Source organism: Hyperolius riggenbachi, chromosome 5 (assembly GCF_040937935.1).
Source record: "Hyperolius riggenbachi isolate aHypRig1 chromosome 5, aHypRig1.pri, whole genome shotgun sequence".
Classification (NCBI taxonomy): Eukaryota; Metazoa; Chordata; class Amphibia; order Anura; family Hyperoliidae; genus Hyperolius; species Hyperolius riggenbachi.
In genome coordinates, this window is record NC_090650.1 from 48,356,146 (window position 1) to 48,382,321 (window position 26,176).

The 26,176-nt window shown below is 45.2% G+C and overlaps 1 protein-coding gene across 1 annotated transcript in view; it reads left to right on the forward strand.

The window, feature by feature from the left end:
• The first annotated feature begins 262 nt into the window (after positions 1-262).
• ARMC3 (armadillo repeat containing 3) overlaps positions 263-26,176 on the forward strand; it is a 64,030-nt gene continuing 38,116 nt past the window's right edge. Inside the window, exons 1-10 of the mRNA XM_068238580.1 lie at positions 263-320; positions 9,079-9,127; positions 11,788-11,905; positions 13,619-13,744; positions 15,560-15,628; positions 17,184-17,359; positions 19,089-19,283; positions 20,358-20,541; positions 24,919-25,071; positions 25,156-25,252. Coding sequence (XP_068094681.1) covers positions 9,080-9,127; positions 11,788-11,905; positions 13,619-13,744; positions 15,560-15,628; positions 17,184-17,359; positions 19,089-19,283; positions 20,358-20,541; positions 24,919-25,071; positions 25,156-25,252 — 1,166 coding nt within the window. The 5' untranslated portion in view covers positions 263-320; position 9,079. The remainder of the gene's footprint in view (positions 321-9,078; positions 9,128-11,787; positions 11,906-13,618; positions 13,745-15,559; positions 15,629-17,183; positions 17,360-19,088; positions 19,284-20,357; positions 20,542-24,918; positions 25,072-25,155; positions 25,253-26,176) is intronic.

A 26,176-nucleotide genomic window follows, 5' to 3' on the forward strand; every position in this document is an offset into this window, starting at 1 on the left:
CTAATTGTTCACCTGAAAAAAACAAACAAACAAACAAACAAAAAAAAGTCCCTATTCAAATCTTACTTTGATCCTGTTGTAGACAGTTGTCACAGAAGAGAGGGAATGAGAGAAAAAAAATCCCATTTGGAAATGACACGAGATTAGAATGTAGCCTTTCCCTGAACCGACAGAACTGCAGTACCGCATAGAGGGCAGCATTATCTCCTATGCGTGTGCGCCGCTATTTTTAGCCCTATTCTCTCCAGGCGCGTTCCCGTGTTTCCTAGCAACCGTCCATACACAGTAGCGAGCGGCAGCCGGCGCTGTGCAATCTGCAGGTAAGCGAGAGGCTAATATGAGAAATGTGTCCACTTTACTATAGTTATATGGAAACTGCGCATTTCATATACGGATGCCTGGAAATGTTCAGCCCTGCTTTAATAATCAGAGAGCTATAAATGAGAGGAAGGGCAGCCTGTGTCTCTCCAGGCTGCTCTGCACTGAGTTATATCTTATATGTGCACTGTACAGTATATGACAAAGGCTCCCCTGCCAGAAAACCTATGAGGTTATGTCAAGAAATAATAGAATACAAAAACAATGCCTCAGAGACTGCATTAGCTGTTAATATTTCATATATTTAATGCATATAACTTTTTCAGGAAGTTTTGAATCAGGACGATGCCATTCATTGGTTAACCTAAAAGAGTGAGGGCTTCTTCACACTGCAGGCGGTTTCGGCTTTTTTTCGCCCGTGTACGGTTTTTAAAAATGACCCGACCGCGTGGACAATAAATGTCTATGAGAAGGTTCAAAACAGCACGGGTCGTGCTCTGTGCAGTCAGTAGAGCGGTGTGTGGACCATTTTTGAGGCGATTCCGCCTCAATGGAAGGTATAGGAGAAACGCAAAAGGCTCAGGAGTTGCAGGGGCTATTGTTATGCCCTTGTTCCAGGCCCACCCCTTAACTTGTCCTCCTTTAGTGACCCCCACAGTCTGGGGGCCCATCCAACAGGGGTGTTAAAATAGCTATATCAAGTACAGCTACAACAATACCTTCTCTAGAGGCTGGACCCCAGTATCAGTGGGAGGAAATGTAAGAACTACTTCCTATATCTCAATATTGCTGTATATTGGCATGTGGCCCCTCCCTCCCAATGATTCTTAGCCTAGGCTGTTTAGCTATGTGGAATTATCCTCCCAGAGCGCTGTGGAAGATGAGGCATTATTTTCCTTGGTTTCGGAATTCTCCTACTTCTTAGGTAAGTATAGCGACCCCAGTCACAATGTAAAAATAGAGGGTTCAGTCTTTAGAGAACCGCACATGCGCAGATCGCTTATGGTGACTGGCATGATGGCATAAAACAAAAAATAATTTTTTTTATTCATTACGTTCTTTTCATTACAGTTCCCCTTTAAATACCTGAGTTTGCGTTTAGTAAAGCAGCTTCCAAGCGCTGAAAACGCGATGCAGGAAATTACAGATGGCCGCCGGGGCTTCAGATGGGAATAGGAAGGCTTTTATAGAGCTATTGTGCTCTGGGAAGGGATTTTCCTGTCCCCTCGCTGTTTTCTGTAACAGGTGCTGCTGATAATGAGACAAGTGGGTCACATGAGAACCCGAACAGCGATACTCCATGGAAGGGACACCTGTGACTATTAAATCTGGATCAATCCAGCTGTCCTCCAGCCTTAAACAACAGTACCAGGTTACTTGGCAGAGGGCTTGTTAAGGGAACAGGTGGTGATGAGTTATCTCCTGCCTGGTGGTATATAACGCACACCAGATGCAGTACCGCTGCTGCAGAACACATAGAAGAGAATTTCCAACTCACATAGAGCAGAATGTTGAGTTGTATAGAATAAATATGCCACACTAAGGGCCCTTTCAGACTGGCGCGGTGCGGCGAAAATGCCGCACTGCTACTGCAACCTGATGTTTCCCTATGGGAAAGTTCACACTCCCCACATTGCGGTACGCTGCACCGGAAGTGCCTGATCTAACACTAGCGCAGAACTACGTTACCGGCGATTTGCGGTGGCCCGGAACTCATGTTAGTCTATGGCAACAGTGCATTTTTAGAATACGCTTCTGTGCACTTCCGCATACCTTGAAGCAGGAAGTAACCGCAAGCGCGTGTCACTTCCTGCTTGGCTGATGGCCAGACAGGGAGCACCGCGTACTAAGTTATAGTCGCAAACAGGGCCTGCGCTTTCATTGCTGCAGAGGGGACAATTGCCCCAGGGCCCTGACCCCTCCAGCCCCCCACCTCCGCCGGTCACCCCAGGTGGCCCCCACTGATTCACTAATCCCCCGCCCTGCCGTGCGCAGGCAGCGTGGCTGAAGACAGAGATCGGAAAGGAGCAGCCGCCGGGACAGGTGAGTTGTTACAACCCGGCTCAGGCAGACGGCAGCTACGAAACATGCGGGGGGAGCAATGGGGATCAGGAAGTCAGTGGGGGACCACCTGAGAGGTTCCAGTGGAAGAGGGGTCCCGGGGGCTCTCTGCTCGCTTGGGGGGTAGGGGGCCCCCAAGCTACTTTTGCCCCACGTGGCTTACACTGGCCCTGGTCGCAAAGCAGCATGCTGCGATGATCAAGCAATCGGCACATTCACACCTGCGTGTTGTCAATGTAATGCGGCGGATTCGGTTCTAATAATGTGAGCTGAGCAGTGCGACTTCAGGTTGCTGCATGTCACCGCGGGTGTTCGACGATAACACGCTGTTGTCATCCCGTCAGAATGGATACTTCCGGCGCATCGCACTGTGGTAAGTATGAAATGCCAATAGGATTTCATTGCTTTAGTGTTACCATTCGGTAAAAAAGATTTAAGCAACGCAATGAAAACACAGGGCCGACAGGAATTGTACTGCGAAAGTAGAGTCATACTTTAAAGAAAACCTGAACTGAAAATAAGATGTCAAAATAAACATACACAGGTCATACTTACCTCCCGTGTAGTCTACTCCTCAATCTCTTTCTCCTCTCCAACTTCCTGTTTGTCCACTGTGATCAATGGAATTCTCCATCCTCCATTTTGAAAATAGGCGTTACCCCAAAACTGCTTCTTTGTCAGCACACTGTTAAACTTTAATATTGCCCACTTGAGCCATAGGGAAACATAGACATTACCTTGCACATCAGTTGTCCTTTCAGTTATAACTGACAGCAACTGAAATATAACTGACAGCAAGTAATATATATCAGTTCTGACAAAATCTTGTCAGAAATGGAAGGATTCATTGTTAGAAGAAAATGGTGAGCTTCTGAGAGGATCTAACAGTAAGGTAAGTATGTAATATTCATTTGCAGGTACATCATGTGTTTATTTTAAATTATTTTACTTGGTTGATTGCCACAAAGTAGATGAGAACAGTGAGGACAATTCCCTAACTTCACAGTTGCAGATCAGCTGCTAGTGCTAATTGTTATGAGAAAGATGTAAAATCTCACACACTGTGCAGGAGAGAGAGAGGCAATCCCTCAGAGAGGAGCCTGGGAGTTTTTAGCAGTCTTGTGCATGGGGGATTGGCAGCTCTGTGGTGTGAAGCTAAACACAGACTGCAGAATACAGATCACTCCAGAGGAGGCTAAGGAATTCCATTATAAGAACGGTCCAGTCCAAGCATACACCAGGCCGTATATGAAGTGTATGCATGAGCTGGCACTAACCTGGGCCTATCTGCAGTAGCTCCATTATACTGACAGGAAGGGGCGGGGCTTAATAGGAGCGTGACACCTGTACATCTTACTCACATCATGTACCGTTTTCAGGAAATGAAACGATTCTTTCAATCCTAAGACTTTGTGTATGAGGGCACAGTAAATACTATCTGGATTTTGCAGGCACAGAGACCTGCAGGCCAGTGACGTAGCCAAGGAGCTTTGGGCCCCAGTGCATGTTTTACATTGCCCCCCCCCCCCCCCCAAACACTCTGTACAAAACAATCATAGCTCCCAATTGTCCCTTTTTCGGAGGGCAGTCCCTCCTTGGGCACCAAATTCCTCTGTTCTTCTTTCTTCCTCCTTTGTCCCACTTTTAGGACTGATGTACAGATCTATGTAAATACATGTATTTTTATACTGAAAATGTGTTTATTTGGCTCTAAACTTTATTCCCATAAATGAAATTGATATATTATTTTCAAATGTTAAAATGAAGAAAAACGAATCATGATAGAACGGACCAGTGTGGTTTGACCGATAAAACTGATAAAACAACATCTTTTGATTCTGATATGCACAGCGAGGGGTGTGGTGGGGGTGTGGTTAGAGGTGTGTCCTAAAGTGTCCCACTTTCTTATCTCTAGAAGTTGGGAGGTATGTAACAATTAATATGGTGCACTGAAACCTGGTACAACCACAGTATTAGAGGTGCAAGAAGGGGATGGGTAACAGTTTGCTAATGACTACAACTATTCAAAGCATCTATAGAAGTGGTAATTACCATTGAGGGAGGGCCCAAGATAGTTCAAGCTGTCAGAACAAACAGTACTGATGGACATGGCCGGATTTCAGTCAAGGCCATAAAGGCCATGGCCAAGGGCATCAGGAAGCAAGGGGCGGGCAGCGGACTGGCACACTCATGCAGTCAAGCTGCTAAACATGTGAACTGCAGCAGTTGGGCAAGTGTCTAGGACTCAGGGGATGAAGCATGAAGCGGGAAATCATTAATTTGGCCTATAAATTGAATAAAAATTATAACCATTCCGTTCATTTCAGATGTAATTGAAACAGATTGATTACCAATTGACAAATTGGGCATTTGGTCATTTGTAGTGGATTAGCACTTTCAACACTGTCCAATCCAATAAATCGGAAGGTTGATCACTCAGTAACATTGCATCATCAATAAGCATCTTTAAATACATTGGTTACTGGGATCAACAAAAGTGTGTGTGGTGGGGGTTTGCCGTCTGTCAGGGCTGGTGATAGTGGCTTTGGGCGGTAAAAAGTACAAATCCGGCCCTGCTGATGGCGTGGTGAGGAGGGCTGTCATAGGAGAGGAGGAATGTATCTGGGACAGAATTCAGACACGGCGTGGTCGTGTGTGCGTAATGCAAAGAGTAAGGCCCCATTTACACTTAAAGAGGAACTCCAGTAAAAATAATTTAATAAAAAAAGTGCTTCATTTTTAAAATAATTATGTATAAATGATTTAGTCAGTGTTTGCCCATTGTAAAATCTTTTAAATCCCTGATTTACATTCTGACATTTATTACATGGTGACATTTTTACTGTTGGCAGGTGATGTAGCTGCTGCATGCTTTTTTGGCAGTTGGAAACAGCTGTAAACAGCTATTTCCCACAATGCAACAAAGTTCACAGACAGGAAACTGCCAGGAGTAACACGGTCCTCAGAGTTTCTTGTGGAAGGGGTTTCACCACAATATCAGTCATACAGCGCCCCCTGATGGTCTGTTTGTAGAAAGGAATAGATTTCTCATGTAAAAGGGGGTATCAGCTACCGATTGGGATAAAGTTCAAGTCTTGGTTTTGAGTTTCTCTTAAATCAGTTGGTACACTTTTTTTCTTCTCCATAGCAGTGCATTATGAGAAATCTTTCAGTTAAAACGCATACAGTGTGAACTGAGCCATTGGGAAACATGGGCATTACTTTGAAAATCAGTTGTCCTTTCAGTTATAACTGAGAGCAACTGATTAAGTGTAAATGGGGATAAAGCAGCAGTCTCGTGTGTATGCAGATGGTGACTTGTACATCAAATAAAGGCGCCTAGAAATTTGGGCGCCCAGTAATGCCGATAGTAAAATATTGGAATTTAAAGAGACTCCGTAACAAAAATTGCATCCTGTTTTTTATCATCCTACAAGTTCAAAAAGCTCTTCTAATGTGTTCTAGCTTACTGCAGCACTTTTTACTATAACAGTCTCTGTAATAAATCAATGTATCTTTCCCCTGTCAGACTTGTCGGCCTGTGTCTGGAAGGCTGGCAAGTTTTTCAGTGTTGTGGTTCTGCTATGAACTCCCCCTTCCAGGCCCCTCTATGCACACTGCCAGTGTATTATTTAGATTAAGGAAGCTTCTCTCTTCTCTCTTATCTTTTACAAGCTGGATAAATCGTCCTCTGAGCTGGCTGGGCTTTCACATACTGAAGAATTACAGACAAGGGCAAAGCTGTTTGCAGGAAGTAACGATCAGCCTGAAACTTCAGTGTATGAGAACTGCAGGGGGAAAGAAACACACAAATGATCTCTTGAGATTCAAAAGGAAGGGTGTATACAGCCTGCTTGTGTATGGATGTATTTTCTATGTGTGGACATACTGTACATCAACCTACTTCCTGTTTTGGTGGCCATTTTGTTTGTTTATAAACAAACTTTTTAAAACTGTTTTTAACCACTTTTAATACGGCGAGGAGCGGCGAAATTGTGACAGAGGGTAATAGGAGATGTCCCCTAACGCACTGGTATGTTTACTTTAGTGCGATTTTAACAATACAGATTCTCTTTAAACCCATTATTTTACTATAGAGTGTAAAATATCGGTATTAAATACCGAAAGTTTACTATAGCTAAACCTAACCCTACCCTCACACAGAACCCTCCCCCCTGACGCTTAACATTTAACCCCCCCACCCCTCCAAACTACCTACCTAACCAGGGCCAAGAGAGGCTCCAGCCTCAGGGCACAGTGTAGGAAGGGGGTGCACAACTCACTCAACTATCATTCCCCTATTGTGTTTGAAGAAGAGAGAACTCAGAAAAGGGGATACATAGCAGTGACTGTAAGCCAGATTACTAGAGATTAAGGTGTTTGGGGGGAGCACAGGGGCACCTCTTAGTCTAATAGCAATCAGTGTGTGACGGCTGGGGTGGGAGGGATGGAGGGGTGCCCTTTGGCGTCTCAGCCTTGGGTGCTGGAGGACCTTGTCCCAACTCTGTACCTAACGCTTAAACCTTAACCCCCCCCACACACACACAAACCTAACCCTCAACAACCTACCTAATGCCTAACCCTTAACCCTACCCTGTGCACAAATGACCTTCCTAACTCCTAACCGTTTACCCTACCCCCAAACTACCTACCTAACGCCTAATTACCCAACCACCCTCCCACCCCATCACCGCAGCTGAACCCCTAATTCTCAGGCATCGCCATAGGCGCCCGGAGCGAAAATCTGGGTGCCTGATAGATAGCAGACACTGTACCAGCTCCAGCACCCAAATACGGCTAAAATACATTGGTGTCTATGGATGGCGCCCAAATAGTCCATTTGCCGCATGCGCCCAAATTTATTGCATCGGACAACAATAAAAAACAATGGTTCCAAACCCCTTCCATACTATCTAAAGCTTACATATTCTTCCCTAATAGCTGCGCAGCTTGCCTGCCAGTGGTGAAACATTATCTGATTGTTCTATTCCTGCACGTCCTCCGTCCTCCACGCGCCGCACATGTCGCTGTCAGACCGAATTCGCCACATCTTCTCCAGCGTCCATTCAGGCTTATCAGTGTCACAAAAATAATTGTCTCTTTGCATGTAAAATCATGCAAATGTTCTCCGGCCAGAAGTGTGTATCCAGGCTATCATTTATCATCTTGAAAGGTGAGGCGTATGATTGTGCGCGGTACAAATGACAAACAGCAGACATGATCATAACACTGACACTGTCTGCAAGGGCAATTACGTGAGGATAGGATGGTCGGTCATCCTTAATGAAAGTGGAATGTGCAATATTGTCGTACACAAGAACACGGAACTCATCCTGGAGAAGTGACAGCGAAGATTCTGCATTAAGATGCCTTGTGCATAAGAAAAAACGTACACAGTCTTATGCACCTTTTGCTACTTTTCTATATGGCAACATACCTTAAAGGGACACTCCGCAGTCATTAAAAATTGTTACAAACATACGTAGCGCCTGGGACTCACTACAGATCGCTGATCGCAATCGCTCAGTGTTTCTGCTAGTGTTTTTTAGAACAAATTCAGCAGCAATTCCCCGCGTTCTTTTTTTTTGTAGTGCTTTAAGCCCAAGCTACACGATACGATTCTTTGTGCGATTCGATTACAATTCTATTTACGATCCGATTAAATCCGACATGTCCAATCCGGATTAAATTAGATTTGATTCGATTTACGATTGTTTTGAAATGGCAAATCGAATTGAATCAAATCGAATCCTGATCGGACATGTCGGATTTAATCGGATCGTAAATAGAATCGTATCGTGTAGATTGGGCTTTAGTTTAGTGCCTTAAGGTGGCCACACACCATACAATTATTTTATTTAGATTCGATTTGAGCATTAGAGTCCAATGCTACATCTACACGTAGCGATCCGGCGGCTCGATTAGCCGCCGGATCGCCTCTTTCGCATCCCCGCGCGTACCCGCCGCGTCCCCGCTCGCCTGCGCGTGCATTGGATTCGATACCTGCTCGTCCCCGCCGGCGCCGCTTATCTTCCGCTCGATTCCCTGCCATTGTCCGCTCGTGGGGAACGCGCAGGGAATCGGCGGCGGCGAGATCGGACCTGTCGGATCTTATCAATCAAGCCGCATTAGCAATTGTTTGGTTGGAAAAATCGGGAGAAAAATGTACTGGATAGTTACATACAGTTTTTTCTGGTTGAATACACATCACACACTATACAATTCTTGATAAAACTGGTCTGAATTTTCCAACATGTTCAAACTAAAAAAAAATTCAAAAGGATTTCTCGATCAAAAACAAAAAAAAAGCTTTTGATTTTTCGGAACAACCGATTGGATTTATCAGATTGGTGTTACATTGGATCTTTTATTTGCATAGTATGTGGCCACCTTTAGGCTGGGTTCACACATAAAAAGGTTTCCAGTCCTGTCCTGTTTGACAGTTGGCATCAGTTTTGCATGTGTCTCTATGGGTGTGTTCACACATAAAAGGTGTACACTTCCGGTCCAGTCAGGAAAACTGATACATAACTGACAGGACAGTACTGGACCAAACCGGAAATGTGCAGATTTATGTGTGAACCAAGCCTTATTGGACACTGCGCACATTTTCTCCAGGTTGTAAATAACTTCCGACTATGTTTTCTGTCCCTTCTCTTTTTTGTGTGTCAAATTAATGATAGTATTCTTCTTTTCTAGAATGGGTAAAAAAGTCAAGAAGGAAGTTGAACCACCACCGAAGGATGTGGTAAGTTTGCCACCTAATTACTAAAATTGGACGGTTCAGGTTCTCAACACTGAAGTGGTGAAGCAACCGGATGAGGACCGGGTCAGTCGGTCTGGTGCTAACAGTCAGTTGGTAGGTCAAGCAGTCTGGTGCTAACAGTCAGTTGGGAGGTCAGGGAGACTGATGCTAACAGTCAGAAAATCAGAGAGTCTGATGCTTGCAGTCAGTTGGGAGGTCAAGCAGTCTGTTGCTGTCAAGTCAGTTAGGTGGTCAGGCAGTCTGAGGCTAACAGTCAGTTGGGGGGTCAGGGAGACTGATGCTAACAGTCAGTTGGTAGGTCAAGCAGTCTGATGCTAACAGTCAGTTGGGAGGTCAGGGCGTCTGATGCTAACAGTCAGTTGGAGGTCAGGCAGTCTGATGCTAACAGTCAGTTGGGAGGTCAGGGAGACTGATGCTAACAGTCAGTTGGTAGGTCAAGCAGTCTGATGCTAACAGTCAGTTGGGAGGTCAGGGCGTCTGATGCTAACAGTCAGTTGGGAGGTCAGGGAGTCTGATGCTAACAGTCAGTTGGTAGGTCAAGCAGTCTGATGCTAACAGTCAGTTGGGAGGTCAGGGAGACTGATGCTAACAGTCAGTTGGTAGGTCAAGCAGTCTGATGCTAACAGTCAGTTGGGAGGTCAGGGCGTCTGATGCTAACAGTCAGTTGGGAGGTCAGGGAGTCTGATGCTAACAGTCAGTTGGTAGGTCAAGCAGTCTGATGCTAACAGTCAGTTGGGAGGTCAGGGCGTCTGATGCTAACAGTCAGTTGGAGGTCAGGCAGTCTGATGCTAACAGTCAGTTGGAGGTCAGGCAGTCTGATGCTAACAGTCAGTTGGGAGGTCAAGCAGTCTGTTGCTGACAGTCAGTTGGTAGGTCAAGCAGTCTGATGCTGACAGTCAGTTGGGTGGCCAGGCAGTCTGGTGCTAACCATCAGTGCCAGAAGTGCTGGCGGCATGTGCACATCAATGGGCAACATAACTACATATTCTAGTAAGGTGCAATGGTTACAGCTAGCGAATACTGATCCTGGTTATTAAGTACGGATCACCCGTGGTCAAAATGCAATTGCTCTTTTATAAATATGACAGTATAAATGTGGCGATCATATATAAATAAACTGAGAACAAAAACGTGGGGTTCTGAAATCGCAAGCACTTTTATACTGCATGACTGATTTTGCGTTTGAAATCCACAACCTCATTGCATTGCATTTTGTACACCAGACAGTTGCCCGCAGTAGTAATGCCGCCCTGTGCCATGCTACTGATAAATTAAGGTAACTGAGTTTAACCTGTACACCTTTGGTTTATGCCAATCAAATATCAGCATGCTCAAGCCAAATTTTCAATGTGATTTACAGCACCCCCTTTCCTAATACATAAACTATATGAAAAAAAGCTTGCACTTCTCAAATTACGGTGTAGTGTTTATTAATGCAAACACAAAGCCAACGTTTCAGGACGCGCAGGTCCCTTTCTCAGCAGGGCCGGATTTATACTCTTTACAGCCCAAGGCCACTGTCATCAGCCACCCCCCTTCAGTATAGGTAGTATAGGCAGACTGATAAGGCTGAGCGGATCGTTCAGGAACAGCCTTATAAGTCCGCCAACAGTGCGTACACACGCACTACAGTCTGCTAAAAACCTGCCCAGCGGGAGGTGCCGACGGACCCGTCGTTGGCTGCTGTCGTGCGTTTGTACGCACCTTTAGTTGTCAGTCTCTCGGATGGGCCCCCCTGCGGCTGCATCCCTTGCAGGGTCTATTGTTACGCCCCTGTTTCTGACATTATTGTCAGATCTGAAAGATTAGCTTCATGCTTGTTTCTGGCATTATTCAGACACTACTCCTAATAGAGCAGCAGGACTGCCAGGCAACTGGTATTGTATAAAAGGAAATAAATATGGCAGCCTCCATATATTTCTCAATTCAGTTGTCCTTTAACCACTTGACGACCACGGGCTTAAACCCCCCTCGTGACCAGGCCATTTTTTACAAATAGGCCACTGCAGCTTTAAGGCCTCGCTGCAGGGCCCTACAACTCAGCACACAAGTGATCCTTCCCTCCCCCCCTTTTTTTGCCCAGCAGAGCTCTCTGTTGGTGGGCTATGATCGCTCCAATGATGTTTGTTTGTTTGTTTTTTATAAATATTTATTTTATAATAAATTTGCTTATTTTTTTTATTTTAACACCGGCCCCTCCCTCCCTCCCTTCCCCGCCAGCCAATCACCGTGATCAGCTGTCATGGGCATCAGCCGATGACTCCTGAGCCTCTAAAGGGGACAGCCGTGACAGTACAGGGCAGCCGTAGATCGCAGTGCTGTACAGTAGAAATAGACAGTGGTTTCACCGTCTAACAGTATCCTAGTGGCAATCGCCGATCAGCATTAGGCGGTACTGGGGCTGCCGGCGCGTTCATGCCAATTAGTGTGGAGCGGTCCTATAGTGGTTAAAAGAAAAAAGCCAGTACAAAATTCCAAACAACTGAAAGTAAAAATACACAGAACAATAACTGTAACAGTAAATACCAATAGGAATCAAGAAGAAAAGGAAAAAGTCGGTAGTTTGTTGCATGTTCTGTGTTGATCACACGTTGATTGATTGTTCAGCCTCGCTTTCCCTTTCTGCTTGTTCCTCCCTCCAGTTTGATCCTTTGGCTATTGAAGGCAAGAAGGCGGAGACAGCGGTGTTGATGCTCCAGTCTCCAGAGGAGGAAATCCTCACCAAGTCCTGCGATGCTTTGTATAAGTTTGCACAAAAAGGTTTGTCATATTTCAGCTAATATAATCAAGGCACAGAATCCTAACTATAGTAGGAGCAGCTCCTGCAACCACAGGGCGGGACCCAACTACCGTATTTTTCAGAATATAAGATGCCTGTTATCAGTCGCTTGTCTAGTCTTTGGCCACATGTACACACGCCTAATTGTCGTCCAGCAGACCAAAATCAGCCGACAATCAGGTGGTTTGGTTGAGCTCATGTGCAGGTCTTAAAGAAAGCATAAAGCAAATTGTGCTTCCCCATGATATACTTACCCGGGGCTTCCTCCAGCCCCTTGAAGCCGACATGTCCCACGCAGCATCTCCGCATGCAGCCGCCGGCCCGCGTTCCCCGCTAGTGCAGAGGCCGACCTCCCCTACTGCGCCTGTGCGAGCGCCATTGTCAATCAAGTCCACGTTGTCCGCGGTGTACTGCTTTGCTTTGTTTAACCTTTATCTGTGTTAGTTACCGACAGCTCCAGGCTGGAGATTATTATTATTATTTTTTATTTATATAGCGCCAACATATTCCGCAGCGCTTTACAAAGCACAATAAGACGACAAGGGGGACATAGATACACTAACAAAATGTACAGCAGAGTTCCAAGCAGCACAAATATTGTTACAAGAACAGTAAACATTAGGAGGATGACCCTGCCCTTGCGAGCTTACAATCTAATGGGTTGTGGGGGACACACTAGGTAAGGGGGTGGAGGATGGATGAGGCAGTGACCCTTTGCCTCTGATTACATTGTGTCAGATATGTAAATAAGGGCTATAGAATGTTATAAGCTTGTCTGAAAAGGTGTGTTTTAAGAGTGCGTTTGAAGATGTCCAGGTTTGAAGCATGACGTACAGGCTGTGGAAGAGAGTTCCAGATAAGAGATGATGCTCGTGTAAAGTCTTGGATGCGAGCATGAGAGGAGGTGATCAGCTTAGAGGCCAGGAGAATTTCTTGGGAGGAGCGAAGGTTGCGGGAGGGACAATATCTTGAGATTAGTGATGAGATGTATGGAGGGCACAACTCATGGAGGGCTTTGTATGTTAGAGTCAGACTCAGGAGTTTGAACTGGATCCTCTGGGTAATGGGTAACCAGTGGAGAGAACGGTACAGTGGGGCTGCATCGGAAGAGCGTGTGGAGATAAATACCAAACATCTCATTTGGTTTTACCGCATGCTCTAACCTTTGTGAATTGACATCTCTTGAGGTATTTACCTCACAAGTCGATAATTTCAGCTTTCCATGCAGTAGCAGCCTAAGGCCCGGTTCACATCTGAGTTTTTTGCGGAGTCAGCAGTACGGATCCGGCCATCTAGCCAAATGGTCCATTTTTACAGTCAGTGTGCTGTAAAACGTTTGTTTTCATAGGTTCCTATTGTGCTGCAAAAGCTAATGTGAACCGGGACATAGTGAATTGGTATTTGATAAGATGTTTGGTAAAATCAGCTGTTGTCTGCAGTACTGAATGCAGCAATGCTGAGTGAATTGAGCCCAAGGAAACAAAAACATCCATTGTACAAAATAACGCAGTTAAGAAGCCGCCATTTATTACAATAACACCAATAAACTCGTTGGCTTCTGTTCTGATTACTGTTGCTTGCTACCTCAGTTTCTCTTCAGCCTAATATAGGTCACACCGCTTACTTTTATCGATCATTTAACAAGCTGTACTATACTTTCAATAACACTAAATTATTAAACCCGGTTCCTGCAGGAGATGAAAATAAAGTAACGCTGCTCGGGTTGGGCGCGATGGAGTCACTAGCGAAACTCATCTCTCATGAAGACAAGACGGTACGAAGAAACGCGGTGATGGTGTGCGGCATCATGGCGGCCCACGGTGAGTCAGATATTGCAGGGGTTCTCCAGGAAAGATGGAAGTTTCTTATGACTGGAATACTGTTCCTCAGATTCCTTGAAGCAGGGGCGTAACAATAGACCCTGCAAGGGTTGCAGCCGCAGGGGGGCCCAGAAGCCACAGGGGCACCATCCTGAGAGACTGACAACTAAGGGCAAGGCGAGAAAAAACTTTCTGCTCACTGCACAATCGTTCTAATGACTGCATCTGCTCAGCCACTGATAATGAATCATACAAAGTTTTGCAGACAAAGATTTGTAGACAGTCCCTATTCAGTATGCAGCAGGCTCTTCTGTACCATGTCCAGCCCCCAACCTCTCCCCGAGTACTCTGTCCTGGCGGAAGGGGGCCCCATCCAAAGTTTTGCAGGGAGGCCCAGTGATTTCTAGTTACGACCCTGCCTTGAAGAGCTTAACCCGCCTGGCGGTAACCCTGACCTACACTCGGGGTAGCCGCCGCAGGGGAGGGATTTTTTAAATAAGACTTGTTGTAATACTTGTAGCTAGCCTATAGCTACCTGTGTCCCCCAAGTCCCTCCGGTCCCCTCCGATCGCCCCCCCGTAATACGTACCCCCCAGGGATCCCGCAGTGGCGCAGCCTCCCAATCAGCTCCAGGCTTCGCTTTGGGGAGGATCGGGACTGCGCATGACGTCGATGACGACATGTCCGATCGTCGCCATAGCGACCGAAACTGCGTACCGCCAGGAGGGTTAAAGAGGAACTTCAGGCTAAACAAACATACTGTCAATAAGTTACAGTAGTTATGTTAATTAAAATAGATAGGTAATATAATCTCTTACCCACCCTGTTTTAAAAAAACAGGCAAATATTTGTGATTTCATGGGGGCAGCCATCTTTTTGGTTGAAAGGAGGTGACAGGGAGCACGAGACACAGTTCCAACTGTCCTGTGTCCTTATCACCCCTCCCAGCTGCGCGTGCTAGGCAGTGAGAACAAAAACTTCAGAAATCCCATCATGCTTTGCACAGCATCAGGGGAAAAATGCCCGGGGAGAGTTGTTTGATGGGGCGGAGCTTAGCTTCTGTGCAGCTAAACATGAGGCTTGGGTAAGAAAAACAAATTTCTGATGCTGTTAAAGTGTTAAAGAAACACCTAGTTAGCACGCCTAAAGGCTTTGGACTTGCTAACTAGGGTGCTAGGTGGTTAGCACGCACCAAGCTGAATCAGATCGCACGCGGTACTTCGCACCCATGCGCCGTTTAGGGCGCATCCAATGCGCCCTTATAGGCGAATCGGGTGCGCCGTTTTTGTCGCACCCAATGTGATGCGCACACCGGCCTTTGCCCGCCAAAGTTTTGCGCGTGGTACTTTGCGCTAATTTGTGCGCACAAAGGATTTTTAGGTGAGATAAGGGGCTTTTCACAAGCATGCTAACAGTTAGCACCGCTGTGTGAATCAAGCCCCTCCCCCCCCCCCCCCCCCCCCCCCCCCCCAAGCCTTTTCAGTGCTGCTGAGTAGATTTTTGGCCTGGAGGTTCACTCTGAACTATTGTTTTAATTGAGGCATGAAGCTACTCTGAATAGCGGTAGGAGGCAGGGATTTTTGTGAGTGAACGGGGAGGTTTTTTTTGCTAATTAGCTGGACTTGCAGTTGGGGAGTGGGTGGAGGAAGGCCCCCAAAGCCTCCAGGGCCCCCTGCGATGGCGGGGGTCGCAGGGGTGATTGCTGCGTCCATGCTTCCAACACACACGGGCTTTGCATTCGTCTGTCTCCTCTGGCTTAGAATATATTGAAATGTTATTAGATTCACTTTTTTTCTTATTCATGTTTTCTCCCAGGTGACGTCCGGAAACTGATGCTGAAGCTGGATATCATCCCTTCTCTAATTGCTCGCCTTGTTCCAGAAGGTAGTTCCGATTTGTAAAATATCATGAATATAATGAATAACCAACCATCTGTTCAGAAGGCTCTGGTGTATCTGATTTCTGCTTGCAGGGATTGGTGCAGTCTCCATACTAATGTTAAAGTGTAACTCCAAGAGCAGGAGTGAACCAGTACAGAGTGCAGTGTGGCCGGACTAGAGGACAGTAGCCTAGTAATGTTAGTGATAACTTTCATTCCATCCTGTAGTTGTTACCCAGAATCCGTTGTTCACAGAATCTGTACTCATGCTGCCTGACCTTCAGTTACGCCCTTCCTTGAATGGGCAGAGGTCAGAGGAACTCCTCTCCAGTATTACCTTATCCAATTGTGTTTGCCTTCAAAAATCAATGGTGAGTATAGTGGCGTAGTGGATAGCACTCTTGCCTTGCAGCGAGGGGTTCCTGGTCTGAATTCCAGCCATGGCATTGGCAATATCTGCACGGAGTTTGTATGCTCTCCATGTGTCTGCATTGGGTTTCCTCTGGGCACTCTGGTTTCCTCCCACATCCCCAAAATACATACAGATCATTTAATTGGCTTCCCACAAAATTGGTCCTAGACTACAATGAATATATGACTGTAGAAGGGATTAGATTGTGAGCTCTTCTGAGGGTCAGTTACTGACATGACTATGTACGCTGTAGAAGATGTCCTACTCCCCCTCATTTGTTTCGTTGACTCTTCATGACCAGTATGTGCTTTTGCATGCCAAATGTGTCTGTCAGTCATAGCTTCTTTCAGCTGTTGCATAGGCATGTTCATAGCTTATTGTCTATCCATCTTTGCCTCCGGCGTCCTCTTCTTCTTCTTTTAACCTCAATTTTTTAAGCATCAAGGATTTCTCCACAGAATCCAGTCTTCTCATTATGTGACCAAAGTATTTGACTTTTAATCCGTGTTTCTCCTAAAATAAGCCCTCCCCTGAAAATAAGCCCCAGCTGATAAGCCCTAGCCGCGACCTGGGAGGTACGTCCTGAGTCGCAGCTTAACTTCCGATTGGAGGAAGCTAACAGGAGGCAGGCAGCGGCGAAGGCAGAGGCAGGGGAGCACACATTGAATGACATACAGAAGGTAAATAGACGGCTAGTGACAAGGAGACTGTCGCTAGCCAGCCGCTCTTTATAGGGGGGCACAGGAGACCCCGGAGGTGGCAAGACAGAGACACAGAGGCATGTCATTATGCACAGAACATGCCTTTGCGGTCTCTTAAGATTTCAAATACCCGCCTTGGGTTCTCTTTAAGGGCCTATTTCCACTAGTTCTGCATCAGTTCTGCATCAGTTTTTCTGCATCCAGATTTCTGGATGTGGCTATGGGAAACGATGTATGATGCAGAAATCTGCAAATCGCATTTAGTGGAAACAGGCTCTATATAGGCATTCATTGGAGTTGGAGTGTGGAGGCATTCATTGGAGTTTTTCTGCATCCAGAATCTGCGTGTAGTGGAAACAGGCCCTAACCCCTATACAGATAACATGATCTAATAGGAGATGCTATGCGTTATGTATGTCTTTACATCTGTGCTTGTTGCTCTTACAGAGGAAGTTGTGATCCACGAGTTTGCTACTCTGTGCCTGGCACATATGGCTATTGACTATTCCAGCAAGGCCAGAATATTCGAGCTGAACGGCCTGGAACACCTCAACCGATTGTTAGGAAGCCCGGATCCTGATGTCAAGAAAAATGCTGTTGAATGTATATACTTGCTGGCCCAGGTAGAGTATTATCTTTGGTTACTTTATAGAAAATATGTCTTTAGAGCCTCTAAAGACACAATGCTCATTCACGGTTACAACTAAGTCAAGCCAGAATACAATTCCTATCAGCTCCATCAGCTTCAGCCTTTTGGATGTATCTTGATGTACCATTTATTGGAAACTAATTATGTGGAATTGAAGAACCTCTTTTAATACTTTTGTAATATGTGTCAATAAAGTTTTTTCTACAAAGTCCTTGATACTATAGCACTTCAGTTCCTCGTCTTTTGAATTTAAGTCCTTTTCTATAAAGTAACCAAAGGTCTATACAGGCAAAGTGGATTGCCTTTTAAAAGGACTGTGTTTTTTGATCCTTCACTCTACAAAAGGACTGTACCCTAATATATATATATATATATATATATATATATATATATATATATATATATATATATATATATATATATATATATATATATATATATACCAGGTAGAGTATTACCCATCCTGGCAATTATGTGGTTACTTGGAGTCAATGGCTTCAATCCACTGACGCCTAATACACACCATGCAATTTCCCATCAGATTGACAGGTCATATTGATAATATCTGAAGTCCAATCTGATTTCTGATCAATTTTCTTATTGATTTTGTACAGAACTGATCATAAAATCGATAAGAAAAAGGATCGGAAATCAGATCAGACCTGTTGGAAATTATCGATTCGATCCATCTGCATGGTGTGTTCCAGGCATAAGACCTGTTCGGTAAAAAATAATAGGCTGGTAAGTTACCGCATACGGTATTTTAGATTTTTTCCCCGAATTTACTAAGATTTTCACGCATGCGGTAATAGTTCAGAAATTTACTGAAAAACATAGTTCAATTCACTAAGACCTGTTTGGTAAAAAGTAAAAGTCAAACCAGCTGTGGAGTAGGTCTTGGCAGCAAGCTGTGCTCTGCTAGGGTGATGTTCTCCCACTTCTGTCCAGAGTTGTGCTGATTCTTCTGGTACAAGTGGTCTGTCGTTCCTTTGTGAATGTGCCTTGCTTCTGCATCTTGTGTTTATTTTCTCGCCCGGCAGTACATCGGTGCCAATGGAGGGATTAGTAGGATATCGTGGCTTCTCCTATTGGCTGGCTCCTTGCCTGTTCATTTAACTGAATGGCTGTTTGTTCACTACCAACAGCTCCAGGCTGGGTATAAAATAACAAACATCTCACTTGTTTTACCGCATGCTCTAATCTTAGTGAATTGACATCTATTGAGGTATTTACCGCACAAGTCGGTCATTTACCTCACTGGTTGGTAATTTTACTTTTCCATGCTGTAACAGCCTTAGTGAATTGAGAGTTGGCAAACTGGTAAAATCAGTTGTTTTCTGCACTACGGAATTCGGTAATGGGTAGTGATTGGAAACCATAGTGATTACTAATAGAGATGTTTTCGAACTGTTCGCGAACAGTTCGGCATCGAACAGTTATGGGCAGCCTGGCTCTGTAATACTTCCGGATCCCAAGGTCCCTCAGTAGTACGCAGGCGCTGGTTGTGATGCCACGCACATGCGCAGAGCGTGCCCGGCCACAAGTGCACTGCCGGGCCAGCGTCTGCGTACTACTGAGGGACCTTGTGACCCGGAAGTAGTACAGAGCCAGGCTGCTCATAACTGTTTGCTGCCGAACTGTTCGCACACATCACTAATTACTAAGCACAGCTGGACTCATGCTCTGTGTTGATCTAATCTCAGGACTTCCAGAGTCGCAGTGCCGTGTGTGAGCACAATGCCGTGCCCTCTTTGCTGGAGCTTCTGAAGTCCGACTACCCACTCATCCAGCTGCTGTCTCTGAAGACTCTTGGCAGTATCAGCAGTGAAGCGGAATGCAGGTTGGCACTCAAGGAGAATCAAGCATTGGATCAGCTCCTAAAAATTCTGGAAACAAAGGTATTATTACTGTGTGCATGAAATTGAGGCGCAAGGAAAAATGGGAGCGGGTGAAGCTGAAATCTTAATGAATGATAAAGATCATGTTCAACTGGGCGCAGGGTGAAGCCGAAAACATGTAAACGATAAGTACCGTTTTAAAACAGACGCCAAATAAAACGAAAAGATATTTACTTTAAAAAAAGTTTTAGAATTAAAAAATACAGCTTAATCTAACCCTACTCTCACACAGAACCCTCCACTACCGATGCTTAACCCCAAGGGCCCTTTCACACTGGCGTGGTGCCGCAATGCTACCGCAGCCTAATGAAACCCTATGGCAGAGTTCCCCAAACCCTGTCCTCAAGGCCCACCAACAGTACCTGTTTTGCAGAAAACCACAAGCATTCACAGGTGGGGTAATTAGTGTTTCAGCAGAGCTGATTAACTTCCTCTGTGGATCTCCACAAAACCTGCACTGTTGGTGGGCCTTGAGGACAGGGTTGGGAAATACTGCCCTATGGGGAAGTTTATTCTTCCTATGTTGTAGTACACTGCGCCGGAAGTCTCCAGTCTAACGCTAACGCAGAACTACGTTACCGTGCTGGACCTGCGGTGATCTGCGTCGACCCGAAAGTCATGTTACTTTATGGCAGTGCAGGTTTTTTTTTTAAACGTTGGCATTGCGATGTCACGGCGTGCATGCGCGGAAGCATAGCTTTACAATACGCTGCTACATACCCAAAGCAGGAAGTTACCACAAGCGCGCGTCACTTTCTGCTTGGCTGGTGGCCAGGGTTCCCTGAAGGCCCGGATTTTTTTGCAGGTTTTGTATCAGCTGTAACAAAGAAATGTTTTTCTTTATAGGTTATTTTGCTGTTGCTTATGTTTTAGAGCAAAGAGGAAGTTCTGAGTTCAGGTCCGCTTTAAGTTTGGTTTAAGTGTTTGTTGATGGACCACACTGTGCATCAAGATCTACCCCAGCAATACAAATGAATATAGGAGCTGCTATTTGCTGCTGCTGCTGCTGCTGCTGCTAGTAGATTGCTCATCATCTCCCCTTTGTCTGCATACTTACCTTTCATGCCTGATTAGGAGCTGAACGACTTGCACGTGGAGGCACTTCTGATCATCGCTAACTGCCTCGAGGATGTGGACACAGTGCAGCTTCTCCAGCAGTCCGGAGGACTCCGGAAGATTCTGACCTTTGCGGAGACGTCTCCCTTGGCTGACATACAAAGGAATGCCGCCAAGGCCATCGCCAAGTCATCTCTCAGCGGTATGTGACATTCAGTGCAAAATTCAATTCAGAATAATTCAGGATAATGGACGCGGACGCTCGCCTCTCGCACTGACGTCTCTGACTCCTGCCATTGGTGAATGTCAATGTTTTGACAGTTTGTCTTTTCTTTATATCAGACGATGCCAGGGGCGCATTATGGCTGGCGGGATGGTAGAGTCATTCATCTACTGACGCTCGCATGTCACCTAAGCAGAGTAATACCAAAAGTCATCATCCCGCAAGAGATTTAGGAAGGCAAATATGAATACGACTCCAAGGATTCCCACAGAATGTGTTGTTCTAGGTTAAAATCATGGGGCCCTCTACCAAAAACATTATAAGGTACCTTTGAGTCCCAGGTAGCCTCCCTGTATAGAATACTAGAGATACCCCCCCAGTAGAGGTAAACACAGTATAAGTACCCCCAGTATAGCCAGATTAGGCCCGCTAAACTACAGATAACCAGATTAACCCCCCCCCCCCACACACACACACACACACACACATGTATAATTAGCCAGATTATGTCAAAGCATCATTCTCACAGTTCACTGCCGCCAGGGCTCCCCTGACTGCTCAGCTGAAAACTTTGATTGGGACGCATGCCGATTATGGGCAGGGAGGAAGTGGCAGTTTTCTTCCTCTGAACGTGCCCACTCCATTCATAAGAACCCCCCTTCACCATCGAGTCACGCCCTCTGTGGCATAGTTACTTATTCTTGCTCCTGATATAATTTTGTCAAAGCTCACACTGCGCAGGAAAACACTCAGCTCCTGCAGTGCATACATGTCACCTGTTTTAAGAAGGCAAATTATACTCAGCTTTGATTTTTAGTAGGAGGGCTTTTCAGTCTCTTTTAGACCCTTATACTCTCCTAGTAGTTCTGGGTCACCCTGAGCTATCTGGGTATGTTGTAGTCAGATCCTAAATGTCCTGGACCTAACTTCCTAACAATACCATTATAAGATGCACATGCAATTGAATAGTGTGATTTGCTTTGTTAAAACAGAAGGTATTTCCGATAATTCAGATTTAAAGAGTAACCGTAACCAAGAATTGAACTTCATCCCAATCTGTAGCTGATACCACCTTTCACATGAGAAAGCTTTACCTTTTCTCAAACGGATCATCAGGGGCTTTGTATGGCTAATATATGTTGAAACCCCTCCCACAGTGTGATGTCAGGACCATGGTCCTATTTGTGATACCAATCCAGACTCGACCAATCCAAGCCAGGAGATACTCCAAAATGTTATAGTTTATTTACAGCGGTTATACAGCATAAACAGACTAGCACGACGTTTCGGGCGGAGAGCCCTTTCTCAAGTGCTTGTGGTCCTGACAGTTTCCTGTCTGTTAACCTCATTGCATTTTGGGAAATAGCTGTTTACAGCTGTTTCCAACTGCCAAAAAAGCAAGCAGCATCTCCTTCCAGTGACATCACTTGCCAGCAGTAAAGATGTCACCATGTGATAAATGTCAGAATGTAAATCAGGGAGAGAAAAGATTTTACAATGGGCAAACACTGACTAAATTATTTATGCATAATTACTGAAGAACTGAAGCACTGTTGTATTACATTATTTTCTTTGGAGTTCCTCTTTAAGTGTGTAACAGTGGTTACCCACAATGCACCAATGCTGAATATGCAAATTATCTCTTGCAGATAACCACAGTTACACACTTGAATCTGAATTATAGCAAATACCTTCTGCTTTTTAAGTAGGAGGGTTTTTCGGTCTCTTTTGGCCCCCTATACTTTCCTTGTGGGTTTGGGTCACCCCGAGCTGCTTGGGCATTCTGATGCAATTGAATGGAGCTCAAATTGAGCAGAAGGAAAACTTATGGTTCCAACTTAAAATATTTATTAAATGTTTCACCTGAAAAATGAATACAGCGTTGAATGTGTATATAATCTTCACTCGATTCTGTATGTGACTTTACACAAGCATGACGTGTATCCATACTTTCCATGTGCCTTTTAAATCACCTAATTTGAAAGTTCATTTTTATATGTAATTTTTTGTATGTAAAGGTTCAAACTTACTTGTCAATCATTTGTTTGCACCTCTAGATTGCTCAGTTATATACGCCCCCATCTCTGTTAATGATCCTGATCCCCTGCAGAGCTGCTGAAGGGGGCCTGATGCGCCCAGCGAGGGGCCAGAACATCCTCAGCACAATTATTCCACTAATTGGTTGACACTATCGATCTGGAGGCAAAATGTCATCTCCTTATATGGAAATATCTCCGTTCCACATATTTCCCCATCAGGGGATTAAACTACAAGACTGGGAACTATTTCACAGGACTGAAAAAGAAACGGGAGGGGTTTCTTGTAATAGCGTCAAGTAGTCAAAGTTTACGGAGTGCTAATTCAGAGAAAGTCCACCAAGTAGTAATAAGTATACCCAAGGGGACATACTGTATGTTTCTGCCTGAAAGCGTTAACGTTCAGGCATGCAAGTGACAGCTTCTGTCGGATTATAGCATAGCCCTCACTGACAGGGAATTACAGTCATAAAACTATTTCCTTGCAGAGAAGAGCTTCTGAGTGCAGGGGATAGATAAAAAATCTCAATAGGTCATGTACTTTAGCTCTGGGACACTTAACAGACCGCCATTGAGCAAAGACAACAAAACATTCAATCTGCTTTGTGAATTTTTAAATATAAAATAAAACCATAGGCTCGTACAGTATGTGGTGGAAGCCACAGTGACTGACTATCCTGTTATGATGGTACATGCTCCAGGTCACTGAGAGGAGGTGTCAGCAGGGATGAAGTCAGAGAGCATGCAAAGTGATGATGGAGTGCCGGACAGGTGGGCTTGCTCTGCTGCCAAACACTCTGCAGGGGACCCTAAAGACCACTATACATTTTGGGGGAGACCAGGGGGGTCCAGTATCCGGCTTTCGGGCAGTCAGAAACACAGAAACAAAGCCTCCAGGAAGAGGGTGCAGAAACAAAGGGGGCTAATGCTGCTTATGATGGGGGCTGTCCCCCATGTCATTGTTGCAAAGGGTCCCTGGGTTAGCACTGGCCTGCTTACGCTACTGCTGATAAGTGGTAACTATGGTAACTAAGAGAAGCCGCTGTAGGCTTGTCTGCCCTAATCGCTTCCTCTTCTGTCACATTTCCACCCAATCACTGAGCAGTAGCTGAAGGGGGCGTGTCAGGGACTAAAGTCCTGCAAACTCTGTGCTCACAGCTTGACATGATCCCAACTGCTTTCATGTGCTGCTCAACTGGTACACACTACTGGGGCAGGTTAATAAGCTTTGTAAAAATAGACCAGATGTTTAAAGTATTCTGATTGGTTGCTCAGAGTAACTGCTCCACTTAGGCACCTGTTGTGTACCAGGTTTGCTTTAGTTCTTGGCACTGGTTTTTACATAGATATGTATTGCCTTTTAACCAGTGGCGTAGCTAAGGAGCTGTGGGTCTCGATGCACGTTTTACAATGGGGCCGCCCAAGCACTCTATAAATAACAATTGATACGGAGCACCAAAACTTGCCAATGGCAACTACAGTGTCAGAGGTGCAAGAAGGGGATGGGAAATAGTTTGTTAATGATTACCACTGTTCAAAGTATCTATAGAAGTGATTATTATGAGCACAGGACCAATAGAAATCTAATACTAAAGTTGAGGGAGGGCCCTTCGGGGCCCCTCTGGCCCAAGGGCCCCGATGTGGTCGCAACTTCTGCACCCCCTATTGCTACGCCCCTGCGTTTAACACCATTTCTAGCACAAGTGAGTGCTGAGATACATTTAAAATCCTTTATTTATATGATGATTTATATGATTAATGATACCACATTAATTTAATGGGCACTTTTTTGTATCAATAGTAGTACAGCTTTAAAGGACCACTATTGTGAAAAAAATGGTAAAATGTGAAATACATGAAATCACATCAAAAAGTACATTTCTGCCAGAGTAAAATTTGCTATGAATCACTTTTCTCCTAGGTTCCTGTCACCTACAGTAGGTAGTAGAAGTTTGACAGAAATGACAGGTTTTGGACTAACCCATCTCCTCATGGGGGATTCCCAGGGTTTTTTCTTTTATTTCCAAAAGCACTTAGGGAAGCCAGTTGCTCAGTCCAACTGCCAGAGTAGTGTGCAAATCGGTGGTGGTGTTGGGGGGGGGGATCCCCCATGAGGAGATGGACTAGTGACAGCAACATAGAAGAAAAGTGATTTATAGCATTTTACTCTGGAAGAAACATGCTTCTTGTTTGTATCTGTTTACATATATTTTACATTTTAAAATGTTTAACAATCGTACAGCTTTAAGATATCCTTGCTGAAGTCTTTAAAAGGTGAATCATGCCTGTAATTGAACTGCAATTTATTTTTCCATCACAGCTGAGAACAGAAAGTTCTTCCATGAACAAGACGTGGAGAAGACTCTGCTGAACCTGCTGAGCGTGGATAATGATGGGGTTAAGATTGCTTCTTTGCAGGCCATTGCCACCATGTGCTCAAACCTGGCCAGCAAGGAGGTGTTCAATAATCACGGTACATCATCAAGCTGTGTGGTGTGCGGTGAGCTGAGTGCTCCAGCCCTTCATGCTAAGCTAATAAGCGCTGTTTTTCATTTAGGGATTCCGCAGATAATTCAGTTATTGAACAAGGACAATGGGGAGGTGCGAGAGGCTGCGGCGTTCACCCTGGCCAATCTCACCACCGGCAATGCCAGGTAATTATCCCTCCTTAGAGCTACCAGAAAGCCTGATAACCTGCATGCCCCGACACGTCTGGCCACTGAGCGGCAATATATAGAAATCCCACAATGCTCTTCACTTGACGTCTGTGACATTTGCCTGACCTTTATCCCGCATGCTGTGAGAATTGGACAGTAGATGACGTCTTTACCTTGGATCAATTCTAAAGCCGCTTCTCGTCAGCTCATGTCACCGGGATGTGCGCAATATCCCGTTCAGAAAAGACTGGGCTTACGTGAAATGAGTTTGGGAGGGTATATGGTTTTCTGTGACAAGCAATATTATGTCTTGTCGCCGGCACACTGGCAGATATGCATGGCTACGGGAGCCAATTACTACACAATGATAGCACTGAAATTCATTTGTTGTGATTTTTGAAGTTGCAGGTTTTAAGACCCACAAAAATGTTTAAAATACATGAAAACACCTCAATAAAAAGTACATTTCTCCAAGAGTACAATGTGATATAAATTACTTTTCTCCTATATTGCTGTCACTTAGGGCCCTTTTCCACTAGCAATCGCTAGCGTTCACGCTGAACGCTAGCGATTGCTGAATCGCAATTAGCGGCGATTCCCCGACGTTCGCGGCCGCGATTTTGCTATGCTATGCACTACATAGCAAAATCGCGGCAAAAGTCGCTCCGCGGCGCGATCGCGATCAAGTAAAAAACGAATCGCGGTAGTGGAAATGACCTACCGCGATTCCTATGTTAAAAAGCAAACCGTAGCGATTGTAAAATCGCTAGCGGTTTGCGTTTTTGCGATTCAGCCAGCGCAAACGCGCTGGTGGAAAAGGGCCCTTACTGTAGGTAGTAGAAAGCTGACAGAACTGACAGGTTTTGGGCTAGCCTATCTCCTCATGGGGGATTCTCGGGGTTTTCTTTAAAAGCACTTAGT